General features: G+C 41.3%; 2 protein-coding genes across 5 annotated transcripts in view; one reads left to right on the top strand and one right to left on the bottom strand.

The window, feature by feature from the left end:
• RARB (retinoic acid receptor beta) overlaps window positions 1-16,687 on the top strand; it is a 199,673-nt gene extending 182,986 nt beyond the window's left edge. For both annotated transcript variants that reach the window (XM_068405542.1, XM_068405543.1), the window contains exons 5-8: window positions 1,927-2,103; window positions 10,044-10,248; window positions 11,569-11,727; window positions 15,263-16,687. In XM_068405542.1, the coding sequence (XP_068261643.1) occupies window positions 1,927-2,103; window positions 10,044-10,248; window positions 11,569-11,727; window positions 15,263-15,459 (738 nt within the window). In that variant the 3' untranslated portion in view covers window positions 15,460-16,687. The remainder of the gene's footprint in view (window positions 1-1,926; window positions 2,104-10,043; window positions 10,249-11,568; window positions 11,728-15,262) is intronic.
• Window positions 16,466-26,738, bottom strand: part of TOP2B (DNA topoisomerase II beta) — a 68,559-nt gene continuing 58,286 nt past the window's right edge. The window contains exons 29-36 of one of the 3 annotated variants that reach the window (XM_068405541.1): window positions 26,440-26,584; window positions 25,034-25,192; window positions 23,995-24,202; window positions 23,404-23,486; window positions 22,961-23,071; window positions 18,406-18,522; window positions 17,459-17,556; window positions 16,466-17,233 (exon numbers count right to left, since the gene is read on the bottom strand). In XM_068405541.1, the coding sequence (XP_068261642.1) occupies window positions 17,072-17,233; window positions 17,459-17,556; window positions 18,406-18,522; window positions 22,961-23,071; window positions 23,404-23,486; window positions 23,995-24,202; window positions 25,034-25,192; window positions 26,440-26,584 (1,083 nt within the window). In that variant the 3' untranslated portion in view covers window positions 16,466-17,071. Of the gene's footprint in view, window positions 17,234-17,253; window positions 17,375-17,458; window positions 17,557-18,405; window positions 18,523-22,960; window positions 23,072-23,403; window positions 23,487-23,994; window positions 24,203-25,033; window positions 25,193-26,439; window positions 26,585-26,738 lie in introns of those variants that run through there. The other 2 variants (XM_068405537.1, XM_068405538.1) reach the window with 2 other exon arrangements.

The raw sequence follows: 26,738 nt of genomic DNA, 5'->3' as shown, positions 1-26,738 counted from the left end.
CTTATCCCTTAAAAAGAGGGGGAGCAGGGAAGAGCACCTATGCACCTTGAAACTGTTCAGCATGGTTAGCATTTATTTTTTGCAATAAGGGCCTCATATAAATATTACCAGCTTGAATCTCCACCCTGTTGCAAGTGAAGGTGAATGTTGGGCTGGTGGCACCCTTGGGATCTGTCAGGACTTTCCGCTTTGTGACTGACGGTGGTCATGGCATCTGAGAAGGCAGCCCCGGGAGGGGGTGACAGAGCATCACAGCCAAGCTGAGCTCACCCCACGTCCCCTTGTCAGCCTCTTTGTGCCCTGTGTCCTTCCCATGAACTGAAGAAAGCTGATGGCTTCAAAGTTTTCCAAGGAGGTGGACGTCTTCACCATCAGCAGTGATGGTGGCAGGGTCACTAGAGACGTTTCCTCCAAGAAAGTGCAGTCTGTGTAAACTAAATGCTTTTCGATGGCAATTTATCTGCCATGTCTGTTAGACTTTTAGGTTGAGACTCCTCTCATTTAACTTTAATTTGAAATTAATTTAACATTTTAACTTCAACCAGCTAAGATTAAAGCAGCTAGTCGCATCGTCTTCCTCTGCACCTGGGGAGAGAGCTGCCATCTGAGGGGATTTTCCCTTACCCACTTTAAGCACCTGGTCTGGAGTGGGTGGGCCTTTTTGTGGAGATGCCTTTATCTTGGTTAGTCAACAAACTCAGATCAGATGTGGAAGAGAGAAACTCTGCCTTTAGTTTTCCATTGCAGCTCAGCAGCTTTTGCAAGTTCAAAATGAGCATAAATTTTTACAGGTAAAATTCCTCTTGCAATGAAGAGGGGATCGCCCAGACACTGAAGGCAGCTGCAATGCACACTAGACCTGGTGGCTCATGAGATAGTGGGGGGGACCATCATGCTGGCTGCATCCCAAACAGCATTGGATGAAATGCTGGCAAAATGGGAATATGCTGCATGCTGGGGAAGGAGGAGAGGGGCCTCGGGTATTTCAGAGCTCCGTCGTTACCCATTTCTCGTCACCCCACAGGAATCACAGGTGGGTTGGAAACAATTCGCCAGGTCTCCCCATGCCCCCATCTTTTGTTGGGCTAGCCTCAAATAGATCACAGTAACTTTTGAGTCATCCAGTTCTTGGCTGACATGTTCAACTTTTTCAAGGGTTAAGTGGTTATTCTGAATGTATGAAAACATGAGTTTAATCACAAACTTAACACAGATTTGCTACACATCCTAGCAAGTCACGGACTCTTGGATTAAGAGAAATGAATATATGGAAATAGCCTCTGAAAGATGCAGCTGGAATGTCCTTGTAACACTTCGAACAGTGAGGTATACGTTGGAGGTACCATCAAATGCACATGTAGTGTTCATCAGCGCACATGTTTTTCCTAATGTTGTGTGAAGAACTGCTCTTTAATTCATGGGAGACTGTAGCTTGAGAAAGCTGTAAAACTCTTGCAGAGCCACAGAGCAGATAAATTAAGTAGAACTAATTTGCTAAGACTTCAAGTATGTGAAACTATGTTCCAAATATTGTGCTGCTCTTTCCAGACGAGGACCCGATATTCTTGTTCCACTGTTCATTTATATTTTCTGGGGTACAACTGTAAATTGTCTCTCTCAATGTACTTATTATATAATGGCAAGGAAGAATAATGATAGTGGCATTTGGAAATGTGTAAGTTCATTTGTATTCCTTGTACAGATGGCCTCTGCAATCGTAAGTAACAGAGAAATATCCAAGGAATTTTCAGGCGATTAATCCAAGTTTAAAACCAGCATCATCCCAACAGCAAGCTGCAGAAAATGCCTGGAATGTTAATAGAAAGTACTTCTGGAAAGAATTCTCGGTTCTTGTTTCTTCCCCTTGAAAACCATTTACTCAAGGGGACGTTGTTGATTTATGGTGCCTTCTGTCTCTCTTTCCAGAACTCCAGCGCAGATCATCGGGTTCGACTGGACCTCGGGCTTTGGGACAAATTCAGTGAACTTGCAACAAAGTGCATTATTAAAATAGTGGAATTTGCAAAGCGATTGCCAGGCTTTACAAGTTTGACCATTGCAGACCAGATAACTCTACTTAAAGCAGCCTGCCTGGATATACTGGTATGTATTTTTAACACCGTTGTTATACTACTAATGTATTTTCTACTCTTTTTACTGTAATTGACAGGGAGAGGGGGTCAAATACTGCCCCGGCCTTATGGCTACAAAATTGAACTTACAGGATAGTCTGGTACAGTGACGAGTGGACTGTAGCATGTCTACAGACATGTGTTATATGGGATGAGCATGCTTTTCAAAATCTGTAGTAAGTCCTTGTAGTTTGTGGATTTCAGTATGGTTGCAAGAAGAGCACGTTTTGGTATTGTGGCACTAACTTGAAATATGTGCAACTTTGGCAAAATTTCCTTATTTTAACACTGAAGAGAGATCTGATTCTCTTTCCTTCCTTCTTCCTCCTCCCTCCAAAGCATAATGCTCTGCATAAAGGATACCTAGAAAGGCAGTCCGCTGTATAACCTTTTAGGAATGTGCTATACCTGTGGTCATGAGGTAATTCGAGGAACAAGATATAAATCTTCAGGGTGAGGTTTTTGCTGTTTGTAGAGGGGAAACTGGTGTGCGTGGAGCCCGTCAGGCGCAAGCCTCTGGCACGAAGATCCCCCTGCTTTCACCAGTGCTGCAGGCACCTGTGGAAGTGGACGCTGTGATGGACTCTGTACAGATTTTAGCTAAATGTCATTTATTTTTAAATAGGCGAGCATACAACCTGCAGCAGGGAACTGTGCAGATGGGCTTGGAGTTTTTCTCCAGACCTTGCCACTGTGTCAAGGCAAGCTGTCTTCCCTCCCTTTGTCTCCAGTTGTTTCTGTCATGCTGACCTTCAGAGGAGCCCTCTGGGATCTCAGCATTTCTTTATCAAGACCTTAGAGGTCTTCAGGCTCTTAGTGGTAAATATGCTTCCTGTTATTGGTCGTAGCAATAACTTTCAGTAAAACAGTTAGTATTTTCCATGTGTTTTAAACATATTTTAAATGTTTTCTTCTGAGCACAAACCTTAAGGTCTTCATTGAGCCAAGGATGGCCAAGAAGCCTGTTGTAGGATGGCTATTGTAGATATAATTTTTGGCATGACACAGGAGTTTAAACTAGGGAATTTGAAGTTGAAGTAATTCAGCTTGGAATTTCTGAAAGTGCATTGCTTCAAACAGGATCATACTGAGGAGGACATTAACTGCTGTGACCTTTTCCTCTTGTTTTGTCAAAAGCTGCTTCGAAGAATCCCATCTAGAGGACATTGATGAAGGAGGAAGAAGAGTGGGAGAGAGGAAGGGATATCATTCTTTGACCTGTAAAAAAGGAAAGGTTGAGGTTGCCCCACCGTGCTCGAGTGTCACCTGTCTTTGTCCCCTTCACCCAGGCACTAATTCAGACTTGGCCATCTCATTGTTACTGTGTGTGATCCCTCGGCGGGGCAGGGCCATTCGTTGCCAATCGCACGCCTGTTGTTGCCAGCTCTGTCCTGATCAGACACAGTGACGTGCCCCTTCCACCGAAGGGCATACCATAATGATAAACTGTGGTGTGGCCTCAAGTGTATTCTGCCAGAGGTACAGGACGGGAACTGTTTTGTGCTTTGCTGTTGTAACCAGTAACAAATGGTTAATACAGAAATTACCCAAAAATGGTGGGGAGGAGTCAGGTTGTAGGAAGAATCTGCACGTCCGAACTCTTTACCCCTAAAACTTCAGCCCTTAAGCTGCCATACCCTATTTGTTGCAGCCATGCCCTGGCTCTGTATCTGCTGGAAAAAACTATACCCTAATTGTGTAATTGCTCAGGATCCCGCGAGCTCCTGGCACTCTTTGTTGGGGTGGGTAGTGGGAGCTTACCCCGGGAGCATGCACAGACCCGTGGCACAGGGTCCCCCCCGGCAGCTCCACTCGCTGCTCTCATCGCTAAGGCTGGCTGGACACTATCAGGGGTTTAGGGGGAGCGTTTCTGCTAGCAGTTTTATCTGAAGTGCCTAGATACAGGCACTTCGCAGCGTTTGATCAAAGTGACTAAATAAAAGCCTAGTTGCCAGATTAGAAAAAGAATAATGAAGCGGGTGGTAAATGGTGACTTTATTTCAACTAATTAATGGATAGAAAGGCTCGTTTCTTTAATACGATTCACCGCTTTCACTTTGTGGCCATGTGGCAACCTTCAAGCTCTGGTTATAAACTTTACTGAGACCTGTCATTTCTGATCACCTGCTCATTCTCTTTTTTATTTTTCACGAAGCCAGAGAAGGTGACACAGCTGAGCAAGCAAGGTGTATTGAATGCCATAGCTACCCGTAGCAGGGAGGAGCTGAGGCTCTTCCAAAACCAGGAGCTGATAAGACATGGTTGCCACGAAGAGTCTTAACTTCCCTGCGTGACATTTACACAAGCTTTATGTGACCATTTTATGTGCTGTTTAAAAAGAAAAAAAGGATAATTACCATGAGCCCAGTAACACATAGTGCGCACGCTGTCTGTGAAATGCCCATATCCATTAAACCCACATCACCTGCACATCATCGGAATTGCGATGCAGCTCTGGATCTTTATTTAAGCTAAATTTCAGTATTTGGAGCAGAGTATTAATAGCGCATATTTCCCCTCCCAGCAAGCTAGTTCTCCTGATTATGAGAAGTGTTTCGAACATTTTTATTTTGTGCATTGAGACACGGAGTGAGCCCCGTTCCCGGTCCTGCTGCATGAGCCCCCACTGACGGTGCCTGCCCGTGGTCTGCCGTGTGAGTGGTGCCCAGGCGTGACCCTCACGGGCGTGCACCCACCATCCCGTGCCGAGCGGTCACCTGGACATGTCCCCACGGAGCGGTGTGGGGCTCCCAGCCCAGCCAGGTGGGGGGGCTGGGCTCCCTTCACCGGCAGGACCCCGGTTCACTGCCCACCCAGCAGCCCTGTCTCAGGGCTATGGGAAGTCTTAAGCATTTATAGACCCCGCTGAGGGCTCTGCTCAGTTGGTTCCTGTGGCCGTGGATGCTTAAACCCCCCGACAGGCTGACAAAGGAAGTGGTGCCAGGAGCTCAGTGAACTCCGCTGGGTAAGGGCCAGAGAACTGTTTTATATACAAACAAACAAAATTTCTGGAAGGGAGGTAACATCAAGCCTCGCAAGGCAGCTGAAGGCGCCGATCAAGGATGGTGGAATTTATATCTGCTCTGGTGCCAAAAGTTTCAGGGATAAATACTACTAAAATTCAGTCAGTAACCCTCGTAAAAGCAAGTGCTTCTGTCTGCTGGTACGCTGGCCCGGCAGCAGTCGGGCATCCCCAGCCTTGCCGAGCTCTGGCAAAATGAACGTGGAAAGAGTCCAGCCTGTCTTAAATCCGATGGATAAAAACCTGAGAGGTCCTGGAATGCTAATCCTTAATAATGTCTTTTTTGCTTTCTGTTGTAAAACCCTGTACATCAGTGCTAGGGAGGCTTTGGTGTGTGCGGAATAATCCGTGCTGATGGGGTATGGCAGTGCCGTGGAGGCTCGTTCATTGTTTCGGGGTCACCTACTTGGGTTTCTCCTCTCGGGAAACCGCCCCAGCCAGCTAGTGTGTAACAACAGCATTTCTTAAAAAAAAAGCCTAGTTCTGCTTTAACAAATCTGTTGAAAATGAGTAACAATGCTATGGTAGCAACGATTTTGTAAATGCAACTTTCTGGATGGTTTTGGGTTTGTGTGACCCGTAGGGTTTTTGTTTTGCAATTTGTCACAGGCTCACAGGAACCCCAGACACTTTAAGATATAAATATTCCTTAAAACAAAGGGCCCTTTAATCATGGGCAAGAACGTTATTTATGGCTGTAAGTGGCATTTAAGAGCAGAGTGACAACTAAAATACTTGGCTTGGTTACAAAATCTAAACAACATTGAGGACATTAGGAGGATGTCTTCTAGACAGCAGTTCAGTTTAAAATGGAGAAAGATACCGTGATTTCTTATTTTGAAGTGCTGACATTTCCCATATGTTCTTCGGTGAATATAAGCTTGAAACCAGCTTCACTTTGACACTGGAAGTTTGCCCAAGAAAGGTTTAGCAATATCCGTGGCGTTTCGCAGATCTTGATGAAGGACACAAATTTAAAAAAGAAAAAAAAAAAAACCAACAAACATTTCAAATGATCTGTCTCAGAGTTTAATAACAGCGTGTTGTGGGATAATGTCGAAGGAATTCAGGAGAAACCTGAGACCCGATTGCTGCAGCCAAGCTCAGTGCATTGCAGAGAGCACACAGTTGAGCTTCAGCTGTGCCAGTGCCCCAGCAGAGCCACCACAGGCTCCTCCAGTTAACGGCTGCCGCAGCGTTTACGTATGAAAGCCAGAAGTCTGCTGCCTTTTGCAAACAGCCGTCCTACTTGCTGCCTAAGCCTGGAAGTAGCTAAATTCCACGGGAGCTTTGTGTTTTAATGACAAATTTTGCAAGGCCCCTGGAAGTCTCTTTCTGTGCGTGCCCACAGGGGCTCCAGGCTGAGTAACCTAACCCCAAATTCATTCCCAATGAGGATCCAGCCTGGAAGTCTCCCTCTGTGTTAGCCCTGAGGGGTGGTGATCTGGTAGGTCTTTGCTGAGCACCCCCAAATGGAGCGGGGCTTACAGCACCTGGGGGCTGAGCACGAAGAGCCTCAGAATCAACAGAATCAATCAGGTTGGAAGAGACCTCTGGGATCATTGAGTTCCAACCATTGCCCTGACACCACCGTGTCAACTAGACCATGGCACTAAGTGCCATGTCCAGTCTTTTCTTAAACACATCCAGAGATGGTGACTCCACCACCTCCCTGGGCAGCCCATTCCAATGGCTAATAACCCTTTCTGAAAAGAAATGCTTCCTAATGTCCAACCTGAACCTCCCCTGGCGAAGTTTGAGGCTGTGTCCTCTTGTCCTATCGCTAGTTGCCCAGGAGAAGAGGCTGACTCCCACTTCACTAGAACCTCCCTTCAGGTAGTTGTAGACTGCAATAAGGTCACCTCTGAGCCTCCTCTTCTCCAGGCTAAACAACCCCAGCTCCCTCAGCCGTTCCTCGTAGGTCAGACCCTCCAGACCCTTCACCAGCTTGGTTGCCCTCCTCTGGACTCGCTCCAACACCTCAACATTGAGCCTCGTGGCAGGGGAGCCTGTTGTATTGGCAGGAGGTGCACATTCAGCCCCGGGTTGTTTGGGATAACTGCGCCGGGGCACCTCAGTCCCTCTGGGCTAGGAGTCTCTGGGCGGTGCGGTGCGGCACTGGCAGCCGGTGTCCAGACTGGCCCTTGCAGGGAGGATACAGAGGAATCGTATCTGCCATCCCCGCTTGTGCAGCTGCCAGGGAGGCTGCAGGCAGGCTTCGGGAAACACCGCGGCATTGCCCGATTTAGCTCCAAGTCCTGCTCTGCTAATTTGTCGGGCTGGGAGTCCTGAGGGTGTGGAGGGAGGAACTCGCATTGCTAAGGCTTAGCAATTAAAATAGCACTGGAATAAAAGGGGCTGTGTTTCTCCCCAGCCGAGCTAAGGTAAAATCAGTACCACTTAAGAAGTACAAAGCCTTGTTCCTCCAAAAGGTGGATACCACATCATCACGGGCCACGCACCCTGACTGGAAGGCAGCTACTGTAGGTGCAGGCTTCAGACAGGAGGAGCTGCACTGCAGTTTCTCTTGTGTGGTATTAGAGAAGTAAACCAAGTAGCTCTTGGGTTTCTCAAGAAATATGCAAAGTTTTCAAACCTTGCTTCTCTTGAAAACAACAAACTCTGCATGCTTCTTCTCCTTTCTGTGCAATCCTTTTAATGATTTAAAAGGATAACCGACAGCGAACTTCAGGGGAGAGAACTGCCGGTGGTTACGGGCAACGCAGAATATGGTAAACATGCTGTCTCATATTGACAGGGTGCCATGCTTTATAATGTTAATTTCTGCTAATAATCCTGAAATAGACTTTGACTATTAGACAAAACTTTTGGAGTTACCAGCAGCCTTTTAAGGTCACTTACATTAGTGGGGAATTTGTGGACAGTGAAGAATTTGAGTGCCTTGCATTTGTATTTGTGCCTCTCTTGGTCATTGATACAAGTAATTTCAAGAGCTTATTCCAGTTTAGGGGTAGGGGAACAATGTGAAACATGCCTGTCCAACCACAGAGAGTACTCAGTGCTTCAGTGTATACCCACGACGTGAGATAAGATTATTGCTGAGGCAGAAAATAGTTGAAGAGCCTTCTGCAGAAATACACCCTATTAAGTCTCTTACCAAGGAATTTAAGAAGAGAAATAAAAGCTTCCCTGTAGGTCCCTTACATGCCATGTCCTCCTCGTTCTCCTCCCTGCTTATTTGGAGCAATGTTGCCAGGGAAAGATGAAAGTGGGAGAACCAAGCCCAGACCGGTCAGCTGCCAAGCGCTGGGGCCTCTGACTCAGAGCTTCGGCAGCTATAGGAATAATTAAAATTCTCCCTGTGCTCACTTTTATTCCTGTAAAACTTTTTTTGTTGAATTGCTAAAACAAAGTAGGATGGCTGTATGGGAAATAAATACAGTCAGGCCCTGAAGAAATAGGGCTGTAGTCTTAGCTCAGCTAATCAGCTAGGCTTCTGCAAGGTTTTATTTTAGTTTAGTTTACGGATAGGCCTTCTCCCACCTCTGATTATTTTAAACATTAAGCATTGATATATATGTAACAGAAATATGTCAACATGATGGACGTGTCTTTTATTTGGTCCTTAAGGCAGTGTTCATTCATAGCAGTTGTACAGATGAGCCTGTGCCGTGTGGCGTCTGTCATGGGACACATCCTGAGTTCGCTCTGAGGGGCCCAGGCGTTCACGCCCGCACCCTCTCCGGCCATGCTGCCACCTCCCCTGGGACAGCGATCTTGACTCTTGATGCTGTGGTTACCCCAGAGGCATTTACTAATAAAATGCAGAACATCCTCGGTGTTTTATTCATGCGTTTTGCATTCTTCCATGTCCAGTTGGACATGTGAATCCCCATCCTCCCCTTGACCACTCTTTCATCTGGGGTCAGTGCTGGGTGGCTGTCAGCACACAAGTAAACTTGCCAAAACCAACCCTGCCTGGGCTGCACAGGAGCGAGTGCCACCGTCAGCAGCGGGAAGATACGCTTTACACCAGGCAAGCAGGGCACGTGCCCTTACCAGCCCTGCCCAGGGCTCGGGATGGGGGAAGCGCCGGAGCCTCAGGGGAGCCTGGAGGCCAGCCGGCTGGCGAGGAGGTTCGGTGTTACGGCACATGGAAGTAACGACAACCGTAAAAGAAGACAAGCTGGGCCACCTCCTCGGGCTGCTGCCCGGGCTGCGAGCTCCCAGGCTGGCAAGACAAGTAGTGCTCAGTGGAGACCGTAATGCAGCTGCTCGGGAGCTGGGAGGGCTTTGCCCTGCTCTCTAGGAGTGCTCACACAGGGGTTGTGTTCACATAGTTTCATGTTCCTGTCTGCTGTCACCGAAGAAAGGAAGGCACCCCAAAGCACGAGTTACATTCTGCCTCTTTCACTGACTCGCAGCTGTCCGCACTCGCTCTGTTCCGCGGAGACACTTTGTCCTTACCAAAGACACAAACCAGAGAAGCCCTGTCATGCAAAACTGATCCCCAAAATCAATGAGATGTGTATGTTCAAAGAGGTGAGATATTTTTATGATCTTGCTGGATCAGACCAGCAGTGCAACAGCGTTTTATAGTTAGGTGCATGCAGCATACTAATTAAAGAGCGGTTTACGTGAATATTATGGTAATGTTGGTGACTTAAGTGGTGAGAATGGCATAGAAGTTTTGATTGTTTCATAACTGGGGGAGAATTTCTGTTCTTAAATTTGTTATAAAAAATACCCATAGTCAATTGAATATATTTATGTTGTACCAGAGAATTTTTGTGCTACTAGAACTGAACAAACCAGAGTTTGATTTCAGGTTGTTTTGACATGACCATGTACTGCAGCTCCGTGGGTAATTTGCTGCACTGAGAAAACACAATAGATTGAATTCTTCATTTTTTTTTATCCTTCCACAGATCCTGAGAATTTGCACAAGATACACACCAGAACAAGACACCATGACTTTTTCCGATGGCCTTACCCTAAACCGAACTCAGATGCACAACGCCGGATTTGGGCCCCTGACTGATCTCGTGTTCACATTTGCCAACCAGCTCCTGCCTTTGGAAATGGATGATACGGAAACAGGTCTCCTTAGTGCCATCTGCTTAATCTGCGGAGGTATCGTACAGCGTGAGCGCGGATGCGTTTGAAAAGGACAGACGCGATAAGATCTTCATTTATGTTTTTCTTGTTTTTCTCTCCTGTACTAAAACATATATATAGAGGACATATATATGTGATATTATTATATATGTTATATAAACCACCTAACGCTAAATGTTTGTTTTCCACTGGTGATAGTTATTGTTTTATTATTGGTACGTTTTTAAATGAATCGAATAATTCTGTCAAGCAACCGATCCTATTATTTGCCTGATAAAGGACTACAGGAATATATATCCTGCTACAATTTTTTATAAGTAGTATATGGGTACCTGTATGAATGACCTTTGTTAGGGCAAGATGCCCTTTAGGCAACTTTTGCTCATAAATATAATTGTATGCATATAGCTACATCCACACAGAAGTAATTTTCTTTAGCAGAAAAGATTATACTTCGAAATTAGCGTAGCAGCACTGATGGCATGATTTGGCAGGGGAACTGACTACAACTTGAAAGGGATGTTGTCAAGTAAAACCAGGTAAAATCATGGTTTTAAAATACAAAAAGCGAAGTCTGAGATAATATCCAAAATGCTCTGTAAATTTGTGTTATTTTAATCCCCAAGTCTCTCTCCTCCTTTGCAAAATCTGCACCAGCAATAGAAACACCTTGTTCAGTTGGGACATTTTGTTGCAATACAAACTGGGTGCTACTAGAGAACGTTTAAAAAGCAAGAGTCAGTGTTTGTTGACGCTGCCCCTTTAGTACAAAATCATTCCGATTTTATGTGTCTCTAACCGTAACCCATCAAAAGCAGTGATGGGTTCTGAGATGTCATTAATAGGTAGGTGACCGGGGCATCCTGGTTTATGGGTGACGTTTGTTGTCACTCAAGCTAGCACTGCCATCTGCTGATACCTGATGGTAGCTCACTTTATTTTAGTATTGCTACAAAAAAACAAATTAGCTCTAATCACTTTGTATACCTAGGCGGTTTATCAATGATGCATACAAAATTAATTCTGACATACTGTTTGCAGCAAGGTGTTTTCCCCTTGGAGAGGGAGGTACAAGAGCAAACTGGTAATTCTGGACCACTCAAATGACAAACCTTTCCAGTCACCAAGGGAAAATGGATCTAAGTTTTAGAAAGCCATGGTTTGTCCTCTTCCTATGGAATACTCACTACAGAGTGTGGGTCATAAGTGGAGAGAAGGATGAAATTCGTGGAGTTCTAATCAAGACCATGGAGGAACTTCTGTGATTTGGAGTTTGTAAAAAAAAAAATATATATATATTTAAAATCATATGAGTGATATGATAATTTTCTACAGATCGCCAGGACCTTGAAGAACCAATGAAAGTGGATAAGCTTCAGGAACCGTTGCTTGAAGCTCTGAAAATTTATATCCGAAAGAGACGACCCAACAAGCCTCATATGTTCCCAAAGATCTTAATGAAAATCACAGATCTTCGAAGCATCAGTGCAAAAGGTACAGTGTCTCCCAATAATTCAGCAGTAGTGTCAGTGTTACGTGTCAGAGGAAACTGTCCTGGAGACCTGGGTTGTTACTTTTTTAATATATCTGAGAAAGGTCCTTGTGACCTTTCTCTTCCCTTCTTCTTTATGTAACTCCTGTGTTTAAATTGTAAACTGTACTGTAAGCATGCATGGTGCTATATTCTTTGTGCAACTTACAGTGAAAATGATGCCTTAGGTGTAAGTGGGTTAGAAAATCATTAGCATGAACTCTTTGTTAGTCGTTTTAAGACAAGATAAAACCCTGCATTAAACTTTTGTTCGTGTTTACAAGGGGGTGCAGGTCAACACGTACTTTGTATCATTAATGGCTTTCAAAAAGCGAAGTGTTTACAGACAGCAGAAGACACTTGTGCATCTGAAATACTCCTAAACTGTGGTCTGACGTACTGGAGATTTACAACCGATTTGATCCAGGATTTTGGAGATTCAGCACCTCTAATTCAAACTAACCACGCTTACACATGGATCAATTTTGTTTTAGCATTTTGTGTAGTCTTGTATGTGATCGATTGAGCGTGTGAAACGTGCAGTCTAAGCGCTATCACATAAATTCTCCGAAGCACGGGTATAGCTGAATGCTTCCATTTCATCAGAGAGGTTCCCCGCTTAGTGCCTGCTCCCTCGACGTGCGCAGCCTGAGAGGGGGGGCCGGGCAGCTGCTCCCAAAGCAGCAGTGGACAGTCAGCTCATTGGCAGCCTCTGTGCACGCCTGTCCTGCCCTGTGCTCAGGCTTCGAAGGTGACTGTGCTCCTCGCATTTGCGTACCCCCTGTACCTCCCCAAGGCCCAATTTCAGGCATGTCCAGCTGTTTCATATGTGTTCACCTCCAGACTTCTGGGGAGCTGTGTCGGAGATCTAACAGCCTGAATACACGGAGTCTAAAGTGCTACAATTCAGCAGTTGACACAGTTCCACTTTCTTACTGTGCTTACTCAACTAAAGATTTTCTACCCCTGATAGTTAAGCAAGCACTTGAGCTTGTATGTGCAGGTACCTGTGTAGCTATAGAGTGGATTTATGCTTTTGAAAAAATTCCTAATTTCATTTGACATGGTTTTTGAGAAGACGTCAGGGAAAAAAAACAGCAGTTAAATCACTCAACTAAATACTCTTGTTTTACATTAAAACCTGAACTGTTATACTTTAAACGATATATATCTACATTAAAAGATTAAGCTATAGCTATATTTATAAAAATAAATAAGCAATTTAATTGGATTGATTAGTACCCAAAAGGATAACTTAGAAGGGAAGCACCAGAGCTGGAAGCAAAACTATCCTAAAAAGGAACTGCTTACCAGGTTCTAAAGCTTGCCATTTACCTTCAAGTAAAGCAAGCTCCATCCAACTGAATCTACAAAATAAACACTTACTGCAGTACTGAGCTGTGAAAATATTTAGGGGAGCCCTTTCGTTCGGCTGTTCTTGCTTGTGGGAAATCTATTTCCACTTCCCTGCATCTTTGCTGGAGCCTCCAGCTCTTCAAGAACACGGCTCTGTCTCTTTGTGTTCAATGCATGAGAAAGGATTCTTCTTTCCATTCTGACAGAAGTATTTAACTTTAATTATATCATTAATGTTTTATAGTAAAACTAAATCATACCAAAGGACTGGTGATGTCCTGGAGGGGTGGGTGTGTCTTGAGTTTCATTTAAAAAGATGCACAGTAGAAGATAATGACTTTTGATGGTACGTGATCCCTGAAAGCAATTACTAAAGTAAGCACGAAACAAAAAGACTGAATGTCTCCTTGCACTAGAGTTCCTGACACAGCTACACTCTTCTGTGGCATTGGAAGTATTGTAACAAAAGAATTAAGTGTTTGTGGGACTGAAGCAAGAGACCGTATTCTGAGTTCTCTTATCCCAGTATTAAATTGGAAGTTTGCAAGGCCTGTAAAATCGCAGTGGCTCTACAGAGGAGCAACCACCCAAACACTGGGTGCTGCAGCTGACCTACTCCCCAACAGCAGAAAGTGGGTATTTAACGTGGCCAAATTCAGCCCATCAACACTGCTCTGACTACAGATGGCTTTCAGAGAAGCTCTCAGCATAGTTCTGCATTAATGTCTTTCCAATTATAGAGCTTGCCCCTTTGCTCCTAACAGTTATTTAAGAGACTTTTTAATCAGCATTCAGTTGGAGAGTTGCTCATTGACTTTGTAGGTGATTTTTGACGCTTCTCAGTTAAGGCATGAACATAAGCGCTCCCTTCCACGCTGGGGTTACCACTGTGACTGACAGCGTGCTCTCTCCAGCACGGACATCACAGCAGCATGGATAAGCAGAATATATCCAAAGGTTCTCTCCACTGGAATGTGCCTTCAATAACCAGGCTATTTTCTCGTTAATTTTGTCGACTCCTCTTGCCTTCCTTCACTTTTAAAAAGCACAGATTCCTATTCCATTAGACTCAGATTTTAAGATGATCAGGAATCTTATGCAACGTGTTAGACCAGGTATTTGAATGCTGAGGTTTATGTCTATAAATTGCCTGACGTTGTCCTGATAAGAAAAATCTTCTTCCCATCAGCAGCAAAATATGTAAAGCATGTTCATGCCTTGGTGTGGGACTAATCTTCCCTGTACCTACTCTCTTTATTTGAGGTGTAATTCCGAAATACTCCTGTCTCTTTATGGTCCTCACCACTCAGTAGCTGAATGTTTATTAACTTACTTCCAGTCCTTCAGATGTATCACTTGTTTGCAACAGAATGTTGTGCTTACCTGGTGCACAGTGAGGTGTCTGCCTGTTGGTACAGTCTTCCCTGTACGCCTGTCACGTCCGAGCAGCCTTAACCCATCTTAGGAGCATGGGGCACTCTTGTGTGGCTTTGGGGTTTTTTTTTCCCCTAAACTAGTATTAGTTGTTGGCTCACAGTCTGAGTAGTCAGGATTGATGTAGTAATTTTGTTTAATCCTACACGCAGTCACCTGTTTCTTTTCTAAAACAATGGTTTGTTAAATTCTGATTCTTATTTCAGAGTTTTCTCTATGGGAAAGAAATGTTCTGACTTGCATCGCTGATGTTCTCTTACAGGATTCGCCTCACCTGTTTAACACAAATCAGACAGAATTTTTGTTGTTCTATAGTCTTTGCAGATCCAGTACAGATTAAAAACTGTAAAGTATATTCCAATTTATAAAGACATCTATGTGATCACATTTTAATTTAATTTTTCAGTATAATTTAATGCCGTTTTGGTTCCTTCTATGAAAAGAAGTTCATCAAATTTACCTGCATTGTAATATCAGTTGCTATGTCGTAATTTTAAATTAATTTGTTAAGGAGTACTCATCTACCTCCTTCTTCTTGTAATGAATGAAGTAGTTCACTTACTTACATAATTTTGTATGCAAGAAGTATAGAAGGAGACACCAAATCCATTAAAATAACGTATCCTGAAATTACTACTGATGATGCTAACAAAAAGGAAATTGCACGAATCATACTCATCGAAAGGGCTTTTTCTTTTCTTTTTAAAGGTGCAGAACGTGTCATTACATTGAAAATGGAAATTCCTGGATCCATGCCACCTCTTATTCAGGAAATGTTGGAGAACTCTGAAGGACATGAACCACTGACACCAACCTCAAATGGAAATACTGCAGAACACAGTCCTAGTATCTCACCTAGTTCAGTGGATAACAGCAGTGTCAGTCAATCCCCTATGGTGCAATAAGACATTTTCCAGCTACTTCAGACATTCCTCATACCTTATGTACAGGGATGAAAAGCAAGAAAAACATTTTTACTGCTGCTTAGTTTCTGGACTTAATATATATCTATATATGTGTATATATATATAGATAAAAACTCAACAAGGACCAAGAAATTTTCATATGTATCGATATATACTCCTTGCTGTTTAAACTCTTAAAACTAGAAAATGCAAACTTTTGAAACTCTAAATCAGCCATTTCATGCAAAAAAAATAGTTAAGCTTCTGTTTTCTCCTCTGAACAGTCAAGATTGCATAGTGACAAGACAGATCTCAAACTTTAAATTCTGGTTGCATTTCTGATGACTTTGTACATACAAATGTATGGCTGTACTTTCTATACTGGATGTCTGGTGCTTTCTTTTTGTCTCTCATACCTAAAAACGATCAAGACACCAACCATATGAAATGGACTACTGTATGCATCCAGAAAAGGAAGTTTAAAGGACCGTCTGATTTAGTTTAATATGAAAACTTGTCTTTGATGATCGCAGTCTGCATCTCCTTCCTTGTAAAAAAGTATACAAAAATCCGCTGCACTAGCAGAAAAGACATCGGTATCAGCATTAACTGCCCGATCAGTTATTCAGATGTCATTTGTTCCACTGTTAATGTCACTTTAAAATTTAAAGAAGTGGTTTCTTACCTGGCTGGTGACCTAGCTACAGAATTAACTACTCCATTTCTACAGTGATGATAGCCTCAAAGGCAGAAACACTTTCCAGTGTTACCATGTTTTTGTTTACTTGTTCACAAGCCATTAGGGAAACTTCATGGGACAATAACCAGCAGACTCATTTTACAGCTCTTGAATCGGCGAGTCTGGAGTATTTCCTTAAGAGTCGACTGCCAGGAATTAGCTGGGTTATCCAGCCTTCCAGGTGCTAGGGAAGTACAGGTAGGACTTCCAGAAACACAAGGAGAGAATCTGCCTTCTTGGCCTTGTTAAATCACCATGAAGCAGAGTGAAAACTGTGGTAGAATGGTTAACAGATTTAAAGTGTCAGTTTCTTAGGTTTCATTTAAAGCACTAGTGGATTTTTTTTTATATATTCTAGCAAGTCTGTGATGTACTTTCACTGGCTCTGTTTGTACATTGAGATTGTTTAACAATGCTTTCTATGTTCATATACTGTTTACCTTTTTCCATGGAGTCTCCTGGCAAAGAATAAAATATATTTATTTTAAAAAAAAACCTGTGTAGAAGTAGTCCCTCTAGTCCAAATTTTTCACACACACACACCCCCCGTAGTTTTCCATTTTTTAATGTTTAAACTTCATTTCAAAAAGCAGGTTTGCTGTTTGCAACCATGACAATTAAAATGTGCTTTAGCACAGCTGTCTAGAACATCTCTACAAGCCAGTCAGACAAATACATGACATTTCAATGAGTAAAAAAGAGCATAAAACTGTAGGTGTAAGAACAAAATGTTAAAATGCCTACACACAATAATAAAAACCATCAATTACATTATCACATAAAATAAGTCAAATGTACAAAAGTTTGCGACAGAAGGGACAAAAGGACAACACAAGATATTTGTTGGAAAACATTTGTGTGCTCTTTGGGCACTTAATTAAACATATCAAAATCATCCTCTTCATCAGACTCTGCAAAATATTTAACTTCTTTTCTAGCCCGGCCTGTCCGTGGCTTTGGGGCAGTTTCGGAGGCAAAGCCTGACTGGAAGATTTCCACATCAGAATCCTGGTCGAAAGGGGCCTTCTTGGATTTCTTTGGAAAAGACAAGACAAGCCAAGACGAATCACTTGCGATGCCGTGTACGTTTTCCCATTTAATATTCAGAACTGAAGGAAACCTCCTCTAACATGTAATTTCTAAACAAACCTAAACCCCCATTACCATGTTAGCAACCTGTAATAAGAACATGTACCTTTTATGTAAAGTAATCCATGAGGTTCTTTTTTACAAGGAGAAAAGAACATAGATGGAACTGACCTTGCTTGGTGTTGATTTAGGTGTTTTCTTCCCAGGGTTGTATTCACCTTCATTTTCTGAACTGGATGTTTTCCTTTTCTTTGCCCCTCTACCTTTTCCTGCATGAGAGAATATGATTTAATTTTGTTTTCTTTTTGTTTTGTTTTGTTTTTAAATAAAACTCCAGAGTTCAGCAAACTGAAAAAAAACTAGTGAAATTACTTCAGTTCTAATTTAGTTTACAACTCAAGCTTCTTCACACTAGCAGTAAAATACAATATATTTTACTTTCTCAGTTTTAAATCTTTTATACTTCTTCCAAAGTTTCCATTCACCCTAGCAGTTCAAGCTGTTGTTTCAAGACAACATTAGATCAATGACTTCTAGACTTCTGAAATACTAGAAGTCTTCAGTCACCTTCTGTACTGATTACACAGCATTAATTCACCTTTACTATATAGTAAATTTACTGTTAACCTCAACTATCAACACTGGCACATCCTTTACAGACTTCTCTGATTACACCGCTGATTGTGCTGTGTTGTGAGGACTCTTGACAACTGAGAACTGGGATACCAAAGGATTGGTTTAAAAAGCCAGAAATCCCTACTTACTGGAATTACTACCAGAATTTCACTGTCTTGTAAAAAGCTGAGATCAAAGAAAATAACCCGTAGCCAGTAGAACTGATGAACAAAAATAAAAGGGGGGAGGTTGGAGCTATTAAACACATTCCCAGCAGTGAAGGTCAGATAAAAAAAGTTCACGCATTGTTTGTCAAGAAAAGTCAGTACACTCTATTTGTCACAGAAAAGGCTCATGGCAGAGTAATCTACTAGTGATTACTAATAAATCAATGAGGTTCTAATTTTAGAGACACTAATTCTGCTTCCTTATAAAAATGATTGTGACTGTGTAACAGAGAGCACAGCTGTGAGTGTTGAGCAGCACAGCACCAAAACTCTTACCTTTGGGTGCTGCAGTCTTCTTTGGAATGCCGAATTCTGAATCTGAGTCAGAGTTTACAGCTTCCACCTTCTTGGCCTTGGGAGCTCTTTTAGGTTTAGGGGGCACATCTAGTTTTGCTGTTAGAAGTTAGAGATACTAAATATGTTAAATTCACATATTGGTTAGAAGTATTAAATTCTATTAGATACTCCAATTACAGCATAAATGGCAGATATTAAAACAAGATGAGCGGTTTCTGCACTTGGGGAAAACATACTTTAGCTTTTATGCTAAACCTGCGTGGAATAAACAGGGGGTTTTCTTTTTCGTACTTTGAGAAGTATCAGTGCATTCAGTAAGTTCCAGTGGTTTTGATTGATTGAACACTTTTTCATCTTTTTGAGCACAAAACAGGTTATCAGTAACTAAAGCAGCGATGGAAGTTCTCCAGGTTGGATACCTCAAGCATGTTTGGATACATTACAGTGTTTACAGCTACAGCTTGCTGCTGGTGACATTTCTGCCTTCACAGTGGTACAACTGCGGGACAACATGATGACTGCAGGAGTCTTGAGAGACACTACATCTGACTCTGTGATGATGTGTTTTGTCAACCTCAGTGAAAAGGAACTTCAGAAAAAGCAGAAAGGGCAGGAAGGGGCCATACCTGTGGATTTCTTCCAGAATTTCAGTTATTGCTACGCAACTAGTCTTGCCATCTTTCTTTAAAAGACAGTCAGTCATTGGTATGTTCGCACAAGGGGTGACAAGGGATAGAATCACAGCATCATTTACGTTGGAAAAGACCCTTATCATCAGATAACGTGTTCTGTATGCTTACGGATGAGTCAGTCTTTTGCAGAAACCACAGCTATGCTACTGACTACAGTCTTAGCAGGAATGAATACCTCAAAGATGATGCGACACAAGTAAAAACACTCCAGATACCAAGAATGTGGACATCTGTGAGAACTCAAGCTTTCATTTATGGTATCGCTAGAAGAATGTGTTCAGATGGCAAGAGAGTGTCTCCACAAACTTTTGGTGCTATGATGCCTTAAAGTCCTACCCACTGGAGGGTCACTGCACAGAGAGTTATGTCTTTCCAGTTTTTTGTGATAATATGGGGTAGTCCAATTATAGAGGCCTGACAATACAAAAAATAAAGACACCATCAGCATCACAGATGGGAAAAAAATGGTGTTGGCTATGGCAGCATTTCAGATAATAGGACTTGGGGAGGGAAACAACAATGCTTAGGATGGAAGTCAGGAACCATATTTGAAAGCAACTTGAAACAGGTCTTTCTAGGTATCATCTCAGCTGGGAAACAACAGCTGTATTAGTGTAACGTAAAACTAAGACAGACACAAAGACCTACTAGTAAGCCTGGAAAAAGAAAAGTACACAGCAACTGAAAGCAAAAGGAATACTTTCTAGAAGCATCATGAAAAGTAAGTAGCTAGTTATCAGTAAAGGAGGGAGCAGTGTTACCTGAAGGTACATGATTTTTTTAGGTCCTATAAGGCAACAGAGGCCTTCATACAGGAAAAAGCTTTACCAGCATAAGAAACGTAGACTAGGGGCAGGGAAGGGAAAGATTCAGAAGTTTCATCAACTTGAAGGTGACTAGCAGAAATTGTGACCAGGAGAATCTTAGTAGAAGGGATCCATTTTAGCTCTAGGTGACATTCAACATCAGGAGCTGAGGTTTAGACATCCTCCCACAGGATTGTGTATGTTTTGGCCAGGTAAATGTGCCTTGCACAGTTCCTCATGCTGTTAATGTGAAATCTGTGTACCAGACAGAAGCCAAGTATGCTCCATTGACAAGTACTACCCAGCTCATGTACCATGAGATGTAACTGTCTGCAGCTGGCCCTGAGTCCTCGAGTTTGTTAACTGATGATGTTAGGAAAGGGGCAGACTTCTCACTGACAAGTGACTGGGGAGAAGGAAATAACAGGGGAATGAAAGAGAGGTATGACACACTGCCACAAACAGTAGACTTGTTCTTCCCTTGAAACAGGGCCTGTCATCACTGGCCAACTCCTGTGAAGCCTGGCTGCAGGATACCAAGGCCAAAGGACAGCAAACCTCTTAACTGTTATCTGATGGCTAAAGTAATAGTGGCCATGGCTTCCAGAACATGCATCTTCCTCTCTAGTGGGATTCTGAACTGCTACCTTAGATTATATACCTAATGCCTGCACAAGCGGGAAGGATCTCTGACAACAGCCTGACTGCGATCAGCTCAGCCAAGCTCTCCACTAGGTATCATGACATGAAATGTAAGTAAGTCTGCAGTGAGGTCAATGTACACAGGCTCTCAAGAAGCCCATGTTTTTGGTAGAAAGTCCAGGAATGGTATCAGTCCTACAGCTGATGTAAAGGGTACATCTCACTGCTAGAATATCAACAGCTGGGCTGTTCAAGGTGAGCAGCTGCTTATAATCAAAGAGTGAGACTGCTTTTCAGATTTCCCTTAGGCTTACTATAAAGCACTAGAACCACAGACCTCTCCGTGCATGGAAAGGAAGCTCAGCAGTCTCTTGATCCTCTGTAGTGAACACCAGAAGTCAAGAGATTTCGTCTCAAATTGATCAAAGTCCGAAAAGAAGCTGAACTCATACCTAGTCCTTTCCTTTGTTTCTTCTCACTGAGAAGGGAATGCAGCTGTACAGATAGATAGCAAGGCACAACAAATGGTTCTTCAGTTTCAGCTTTCTGTCCTTACAAATCCAAGCTCTCAAGTCACAGAAAATCAAACAACCAACCCTGGAACAATTGTTTCAGCCACACAATAGGCATTCCCAGTGTGAGGGTGAGTGGATGGACTATTACAATACTAGAAAATGGGTTTTGAAGGGGCTGCTGATACAGAGCATGAAGATAGACTTAGAATCAAAGAGACTACTAAAAGGATACCAGATGACCAATGAACTAAGCATGCTAGGTTATCACTGTCAAACTGTGATCATGAAACTGTGGTCATGTCTAACCTGGGCAAAGGAGAAGAGGTGAAAACCAGTGAAAGCAACCTGTCATGTCATGCACTGAGAGTGAGGCTGTGTCCCTAAGGCTACTCTGAAGGCAAAAAAATTAACTTTTGCTTGAAAAAGAGCCTGTTTATACCTATTTTGTGAGTGTAAATGTTAATTAGAAACTTGGAAACAGGTCACAGCTGTATTTTAAGGTTTCAAGTTAGGTTAACGACAACTCATCACATCCAGGCCTTCAAAAAACAGAGAGGGAGAAAGAGATGATTGAACGTTAAATTGCATTCATGTCTAGCTACTGCATACACAGTTCTCTCTTGTATTTACTGCAGTACAGAAGTTTAACATAAAAGACTATTCTATTAGAGATCAGCTAGTTCTGTAAACAATCATCTTCATTTATTGTATTATAGAACTTTACTAGCTGAAAGTGTTGAGAAGCATTCAGACACTCATCGATTCGGTTTACAAATTAGATTAAGACATAATGCAGAAAGAAAGAGATTAGAAATAGGGAAGCAATGGGGGAGAGGATGAAAAGATGCTGCAATTCACTGGTACCTAATATATAACACAAGATATTTTTTCCTCATTTTTAAGAGAGTAAGTTAACTATTGTAACTGGCTGCTTTCTTGCAGATTTCCTTGAGATATCTTTTGGGGGAAGAATTAATACATTAAGTTCAGCTGCAAGTTGGTCAAAAGAAGTTTTAAAAAACAAAAGCCACAGTATCACAGAAAAAAAAATGCTTTTGGAGGACAGAAGATTGAGCAGCAAGAAGAAAAGAAATTTTCTGAAAGACATACAGGAAGAAAGGCAAAGATCTGAAAGCAACAAAATGCCCAGTCTATCACGTGCTAAGAACTGTATTTTGTAACCTATTTAAAGTACTATTAGGTAAGAAAAAACATTATTTTCACCATTAATTATGGCAAGTGTCTAGCATAATCTTTAACACACATTTAGAAACAAGCGCAAGTCTTTCTCTTAAAAGTAGCACTAACAACTAATAAGCCAATATACCCCAAGGTAGGCAGAGGAAAAACACCTTATTCCTACAACTATCCAAGCACAACAACAGAAACTCTTCTGATTCTCTCCCCCATCCCACCAGGGGGTAGTGAGCGAGTGGCTGTGTGGAGCTTAGTTGCTGGCTGGGGTTAAACCACAACATCTACTTAGGACATAAATATTTCTTGGAGATTCCTCATTTGTCCTTGCTCTCCTTCCTTTTAAAATAAATAAGTCAGATCCATTATAGAAGACTATCTTCAACCCCAAGGTCATCTTGTTCCACTTATTCCCTGAGGGTAAAATCTTCCCATTAGTTAAACTAAGGCTGAACACCAACTCCATACGTGGAAAGTATTAAGTTTTTACACTAGAGTAGCCAGTGGACAGAAAGAAATTAGTATCATTAAGGAGCTGGAAGAAGTTCACACCCTATGCTGAATTTCACCGAGTTCAAAATAAACAAACACAGTTCCCACTCTGAAGATGTGAAGAGACAATGCAAAGGTGGAGGAGATGAGTTTTAAATAAATGGATTGGCTTACAGGAAAATCCTATACATACCCTTTTTAGCAGCTACTGTTTTACTTGGAATTTTCTCTGTTTGTTTCGGGGCAAAAGATGATGAGAAAACAGGAGCAGAATCCTCTTCATCACTGTCCAATTTTGTTGTATCTACAATCACAGAGTATGTTTAGAATAAGATTACTTCACTGCATATTTTAAATAATCAATATTAATTACAAAATTAATCTTAAAAAAATGCTTTTGATACTACAGCTATGCTATAGTGACTGTGTGTATATATATATATACTGTGACTTCCTTTCTGTGATACAAGCTTTTTTTCCTCTAAGGATCAGAACCTCCTTCCCCTTTCCCCTTTATAAATCTGGACATCCTTCTTCTATAATTACTGTGTGAAGTTTGTGTATAACGCGTAAACTCCCTCATATATTCCATAACGGTTGCTATAAGATTAAATAAATCAGTGAAAACAAGCTCACCATCATCTGTCTTCTGAGAGTAAGATGGAAAAGAGAATATGTTCCCAAAATCTTGATTTTTCTTGTCTTGAGCCGTTTTTCTACTTCCAAACAGGAAAAAGAAATTATATGAGTTGCATTAACTATATACTGAAGTATGTAGACATTATAATGTCCATATGAGATTAAATTCCTGTTTTAGCACTACAAAGCATTTCTAGCATTTTTGTATATGCTTGCAGCAGTCAAACCCCTAAAATCACCATTCAGTCATGAACTTCAGGCATTTAAAATTAACAGAATTACATTTTTTTCAATAGCTCTGTATACCAGACTGGCACAAGATGGAAAACGGAGGGTCTTACAAAATGCAGTTTAACAAATTATATTACTGACAGCGTACCATAATTTGGTAAGTCATATTTACTTCTGCACAGGTCAATTGCAAGGCTGAGATAACATACACTTTACTTCCTCCCCAGAAATGTATAAATTTTATTTTACATGGTACATGCAGAATAATAACAGGTTGATGTTTCTCAGTTTTGTTCAGAGACTTCTGCATTCAAAAAAATTATTAGTAAAGAATTACTGCTGAGTTACAGTACTTACTCTGGAGATGGCTTTGATTTGGCTGGGGAGAAGTCATATTCATCTTTTTCTAAACTGTCTGAGGGAACAAACTCATCCTCTCTGTCATTTGTAACTGGAGAGGCTTTTACTTTGAGCTCATCCAAATCATTATTATTGTTGGCATCATCATCATCGTCGGCATCATCTTCTTCTTCTGAGAAGTCAAAAGTATACTTGGGCCTCTCAGCTAAAAACACACATATATACACATGTCAAGATAGTTGTTTATGTTAATACATAAATAAATTAAAGTGGAAGTCACTAAACAATCCCTGCCTCAGAGTATACAAGACAAAAGACTGGGGGAAGAGAAACTTAACTGAGCCTCGAAGAATAAAGGGACAAAATTGAAAGTGTTACCAAACATCTAATGCTATTTGTGGCTTGCTCAGATACCTTAAGCTAATGGCATTATGGAGACATCACAGCATAAGTACTTTTAAGGAATGAGAATCCTTCACTTATAATTAAAGTTTTCTTGAATCTATCATTGGAACATTCTTCCTAATCAAGTGCTTGAAAAATTGATCAACAATTTTCCAGAAAAATCTCTGTGTTTTTCTTAAACTATCAAATATTTATATATTTTCCAGACTTTCAGTCTCTGATATTTTTGCTGTTCATAGACTGTTCAGAATTTTTTTGATTAATTTTTACTAGCCATTTGGGCTTCTGGGCCTTATTTGACAGTATAATTGCATTAGAGTAATTTTTTTTGTTTGCAATGGTATTAGCTTGTCTATTTCTTGTATAATTCACTAGTTTAGTAAGTAATTTCTATTCTAGTGTTTAGAATAAGGGAAAAGATTTCTGGACCAAGTTACAAAATCTTTCATATCAACTCTTGAGTTCCTGGTCTTGACATTAAGAGTTTTTTCACTAACCACACAGTGAATAAAATGTAATGCAAGCTATCTGTAGGAGATAAAGTCCTAAAGGAAGGCTATGGTCAAAGGAAAATGTAGGTTTGTAGTTGAAACTTGCAGTCACAATGCGCGATTCACAAAAGCTTGGGTACCTGCAGCTCTTCTAAGGAGAGAGTCTCTCGGAATTATCACGGGCTCATTCTCTTCTAAATCACTTTCAGACTTTGATTCATCATCTGACCATGGGTTTCGTTTCTTCACTTTTTTTGCACCGGATTTTGTAGATGATGGTGTTCTTCTTACCCTAGTACCTGCCACAGGTTAAAGCATTTACTACAGTCAGGGTAAAAAATATTTTCATCTTTTCTGATCGTTTATGATCCATAAATTTAGCATAAATTTTAATCTTAAACAGTTTTCCTTTGAAGGTTGTAAATTTTCTTCTCCTTCCTAAAGAAAAATTTAATGTGATAAAATGATTTCACACAGAACATGACCTGCTGCTGCCAAACAAATTTGGTTTGTGACTGAAAAACATAAAAGTCTCTAATTCTCTAATTTGAAGTTCTAGCTCCTCTGCAGTCAAACTTCCATTTTTTTAAAGGTTGTTGGGGTTTTCCAGGAAAAGAACAAGCAGTTTTCCATTATTCAGGGAACATGATCAGGAACAGTTATTGGAGAAATCCAATTAACATGGGAAGCAGAGGATACCCTGTTGGGGGGTAACAATGTGGTCAGTCAATTGTAGGGCAAGCTCAGGTGAAGCTGGGCTAATTGGCTCTGGCTCAACAGTGCCTAGGGTAGATTTGAGCTGTATGTAGACGACTCAGTCGTAACTGTACTCAGTTAATCTATTCAGGCTGGATAATCCTCTGAATAATTAAAACCAGATCTTATCTCAGAAGAAGTATTTGTGTAACCACTTTTTATTCCTTTTTTTTAAAACCTCATACTTAAACCTTCTCTTTTGTCTTTTGTGTTCATTTTCGTTGCTGCCTCCCCATTACCATGTATTTCTCAAACAGTAATAATAAATACCTACTAACAGAGGAAAAAGGAAAGTTAACATAGACATTGGTTAGTCTGCCAAGCCATAACATGCATAACTTTTTAAAAGTCAGAATGACTGAATATGATTAAATAAATATATTTTCCTGTTGACAAGTTTTACAGTCTATACTATTACTCAAGACTGCAGGTGAGTGCCATGTCCTTCAACATCAGAGCGCATGCAAACCAGAAATTTCAGTTTGCACAGAATTAATCTAATTATGTAAAAATAATCTATTTTTCTACTCACAAATCCAAAGACTTAGACCCATCAAAAAATCAAACGCAGAAAATGTAAGATCAACCACACCCAGAAAAGCACCTTACATAACAGAAATTTCAGCAGAGTACTTTCAAGTGTTTCCACACATCTCTTTAGGGAAGAAAATCAGATGAAACAGTGATTATTGTGGTATATTTCCCTTCTCACTATGTGTTAAAGAAAATATATTTAATGCCCAATTAGCATACATAACTAAGGTTAACTATGACTGTGTAAGGATCTTACCAGGCTCCTTCTTCTCTCTCTTAGGTTTAGGGGTTTTAGTTGCTGTAGCTGATGTATTCAGTGACTCATCCCCACCACCCTCAGCTGGCACACCACCAAATTCTTCATCAAATTCCATTTTTATTGCTAGAGAATCAGTTTCACCCTAAAAATATAAAAAAGTTCAACAAAATAAAATAAATCACACCTTTACATTTCAAGATAGAACTGGAATAGTTCTGTAGAAGATAATAAATGAAAGTAGACTAGTATATTGACATTTGTTGAACAGTCTTGGAAAGAATAAATCTCAGTAAAAA

Source organism: Nyctibius grandis, chromosome 7, assembly GCF_013368605.1.
Source record: "Nyctibius grandis isolate bNycGra1 chromosome 7, bNycGra1.pri, whole genome shotgun sequence".
Taxonomy (NCBI): domain Eukaryota; kingdom Metazoa; phylum Chordata; class Aves; order Nyctibiiformes; family Nyctibiidae; genus Nyctibius; species Nyctibius grandis.
This window is presented reverse-complemented; position numbering and strand designations above follow the sequence as displayed.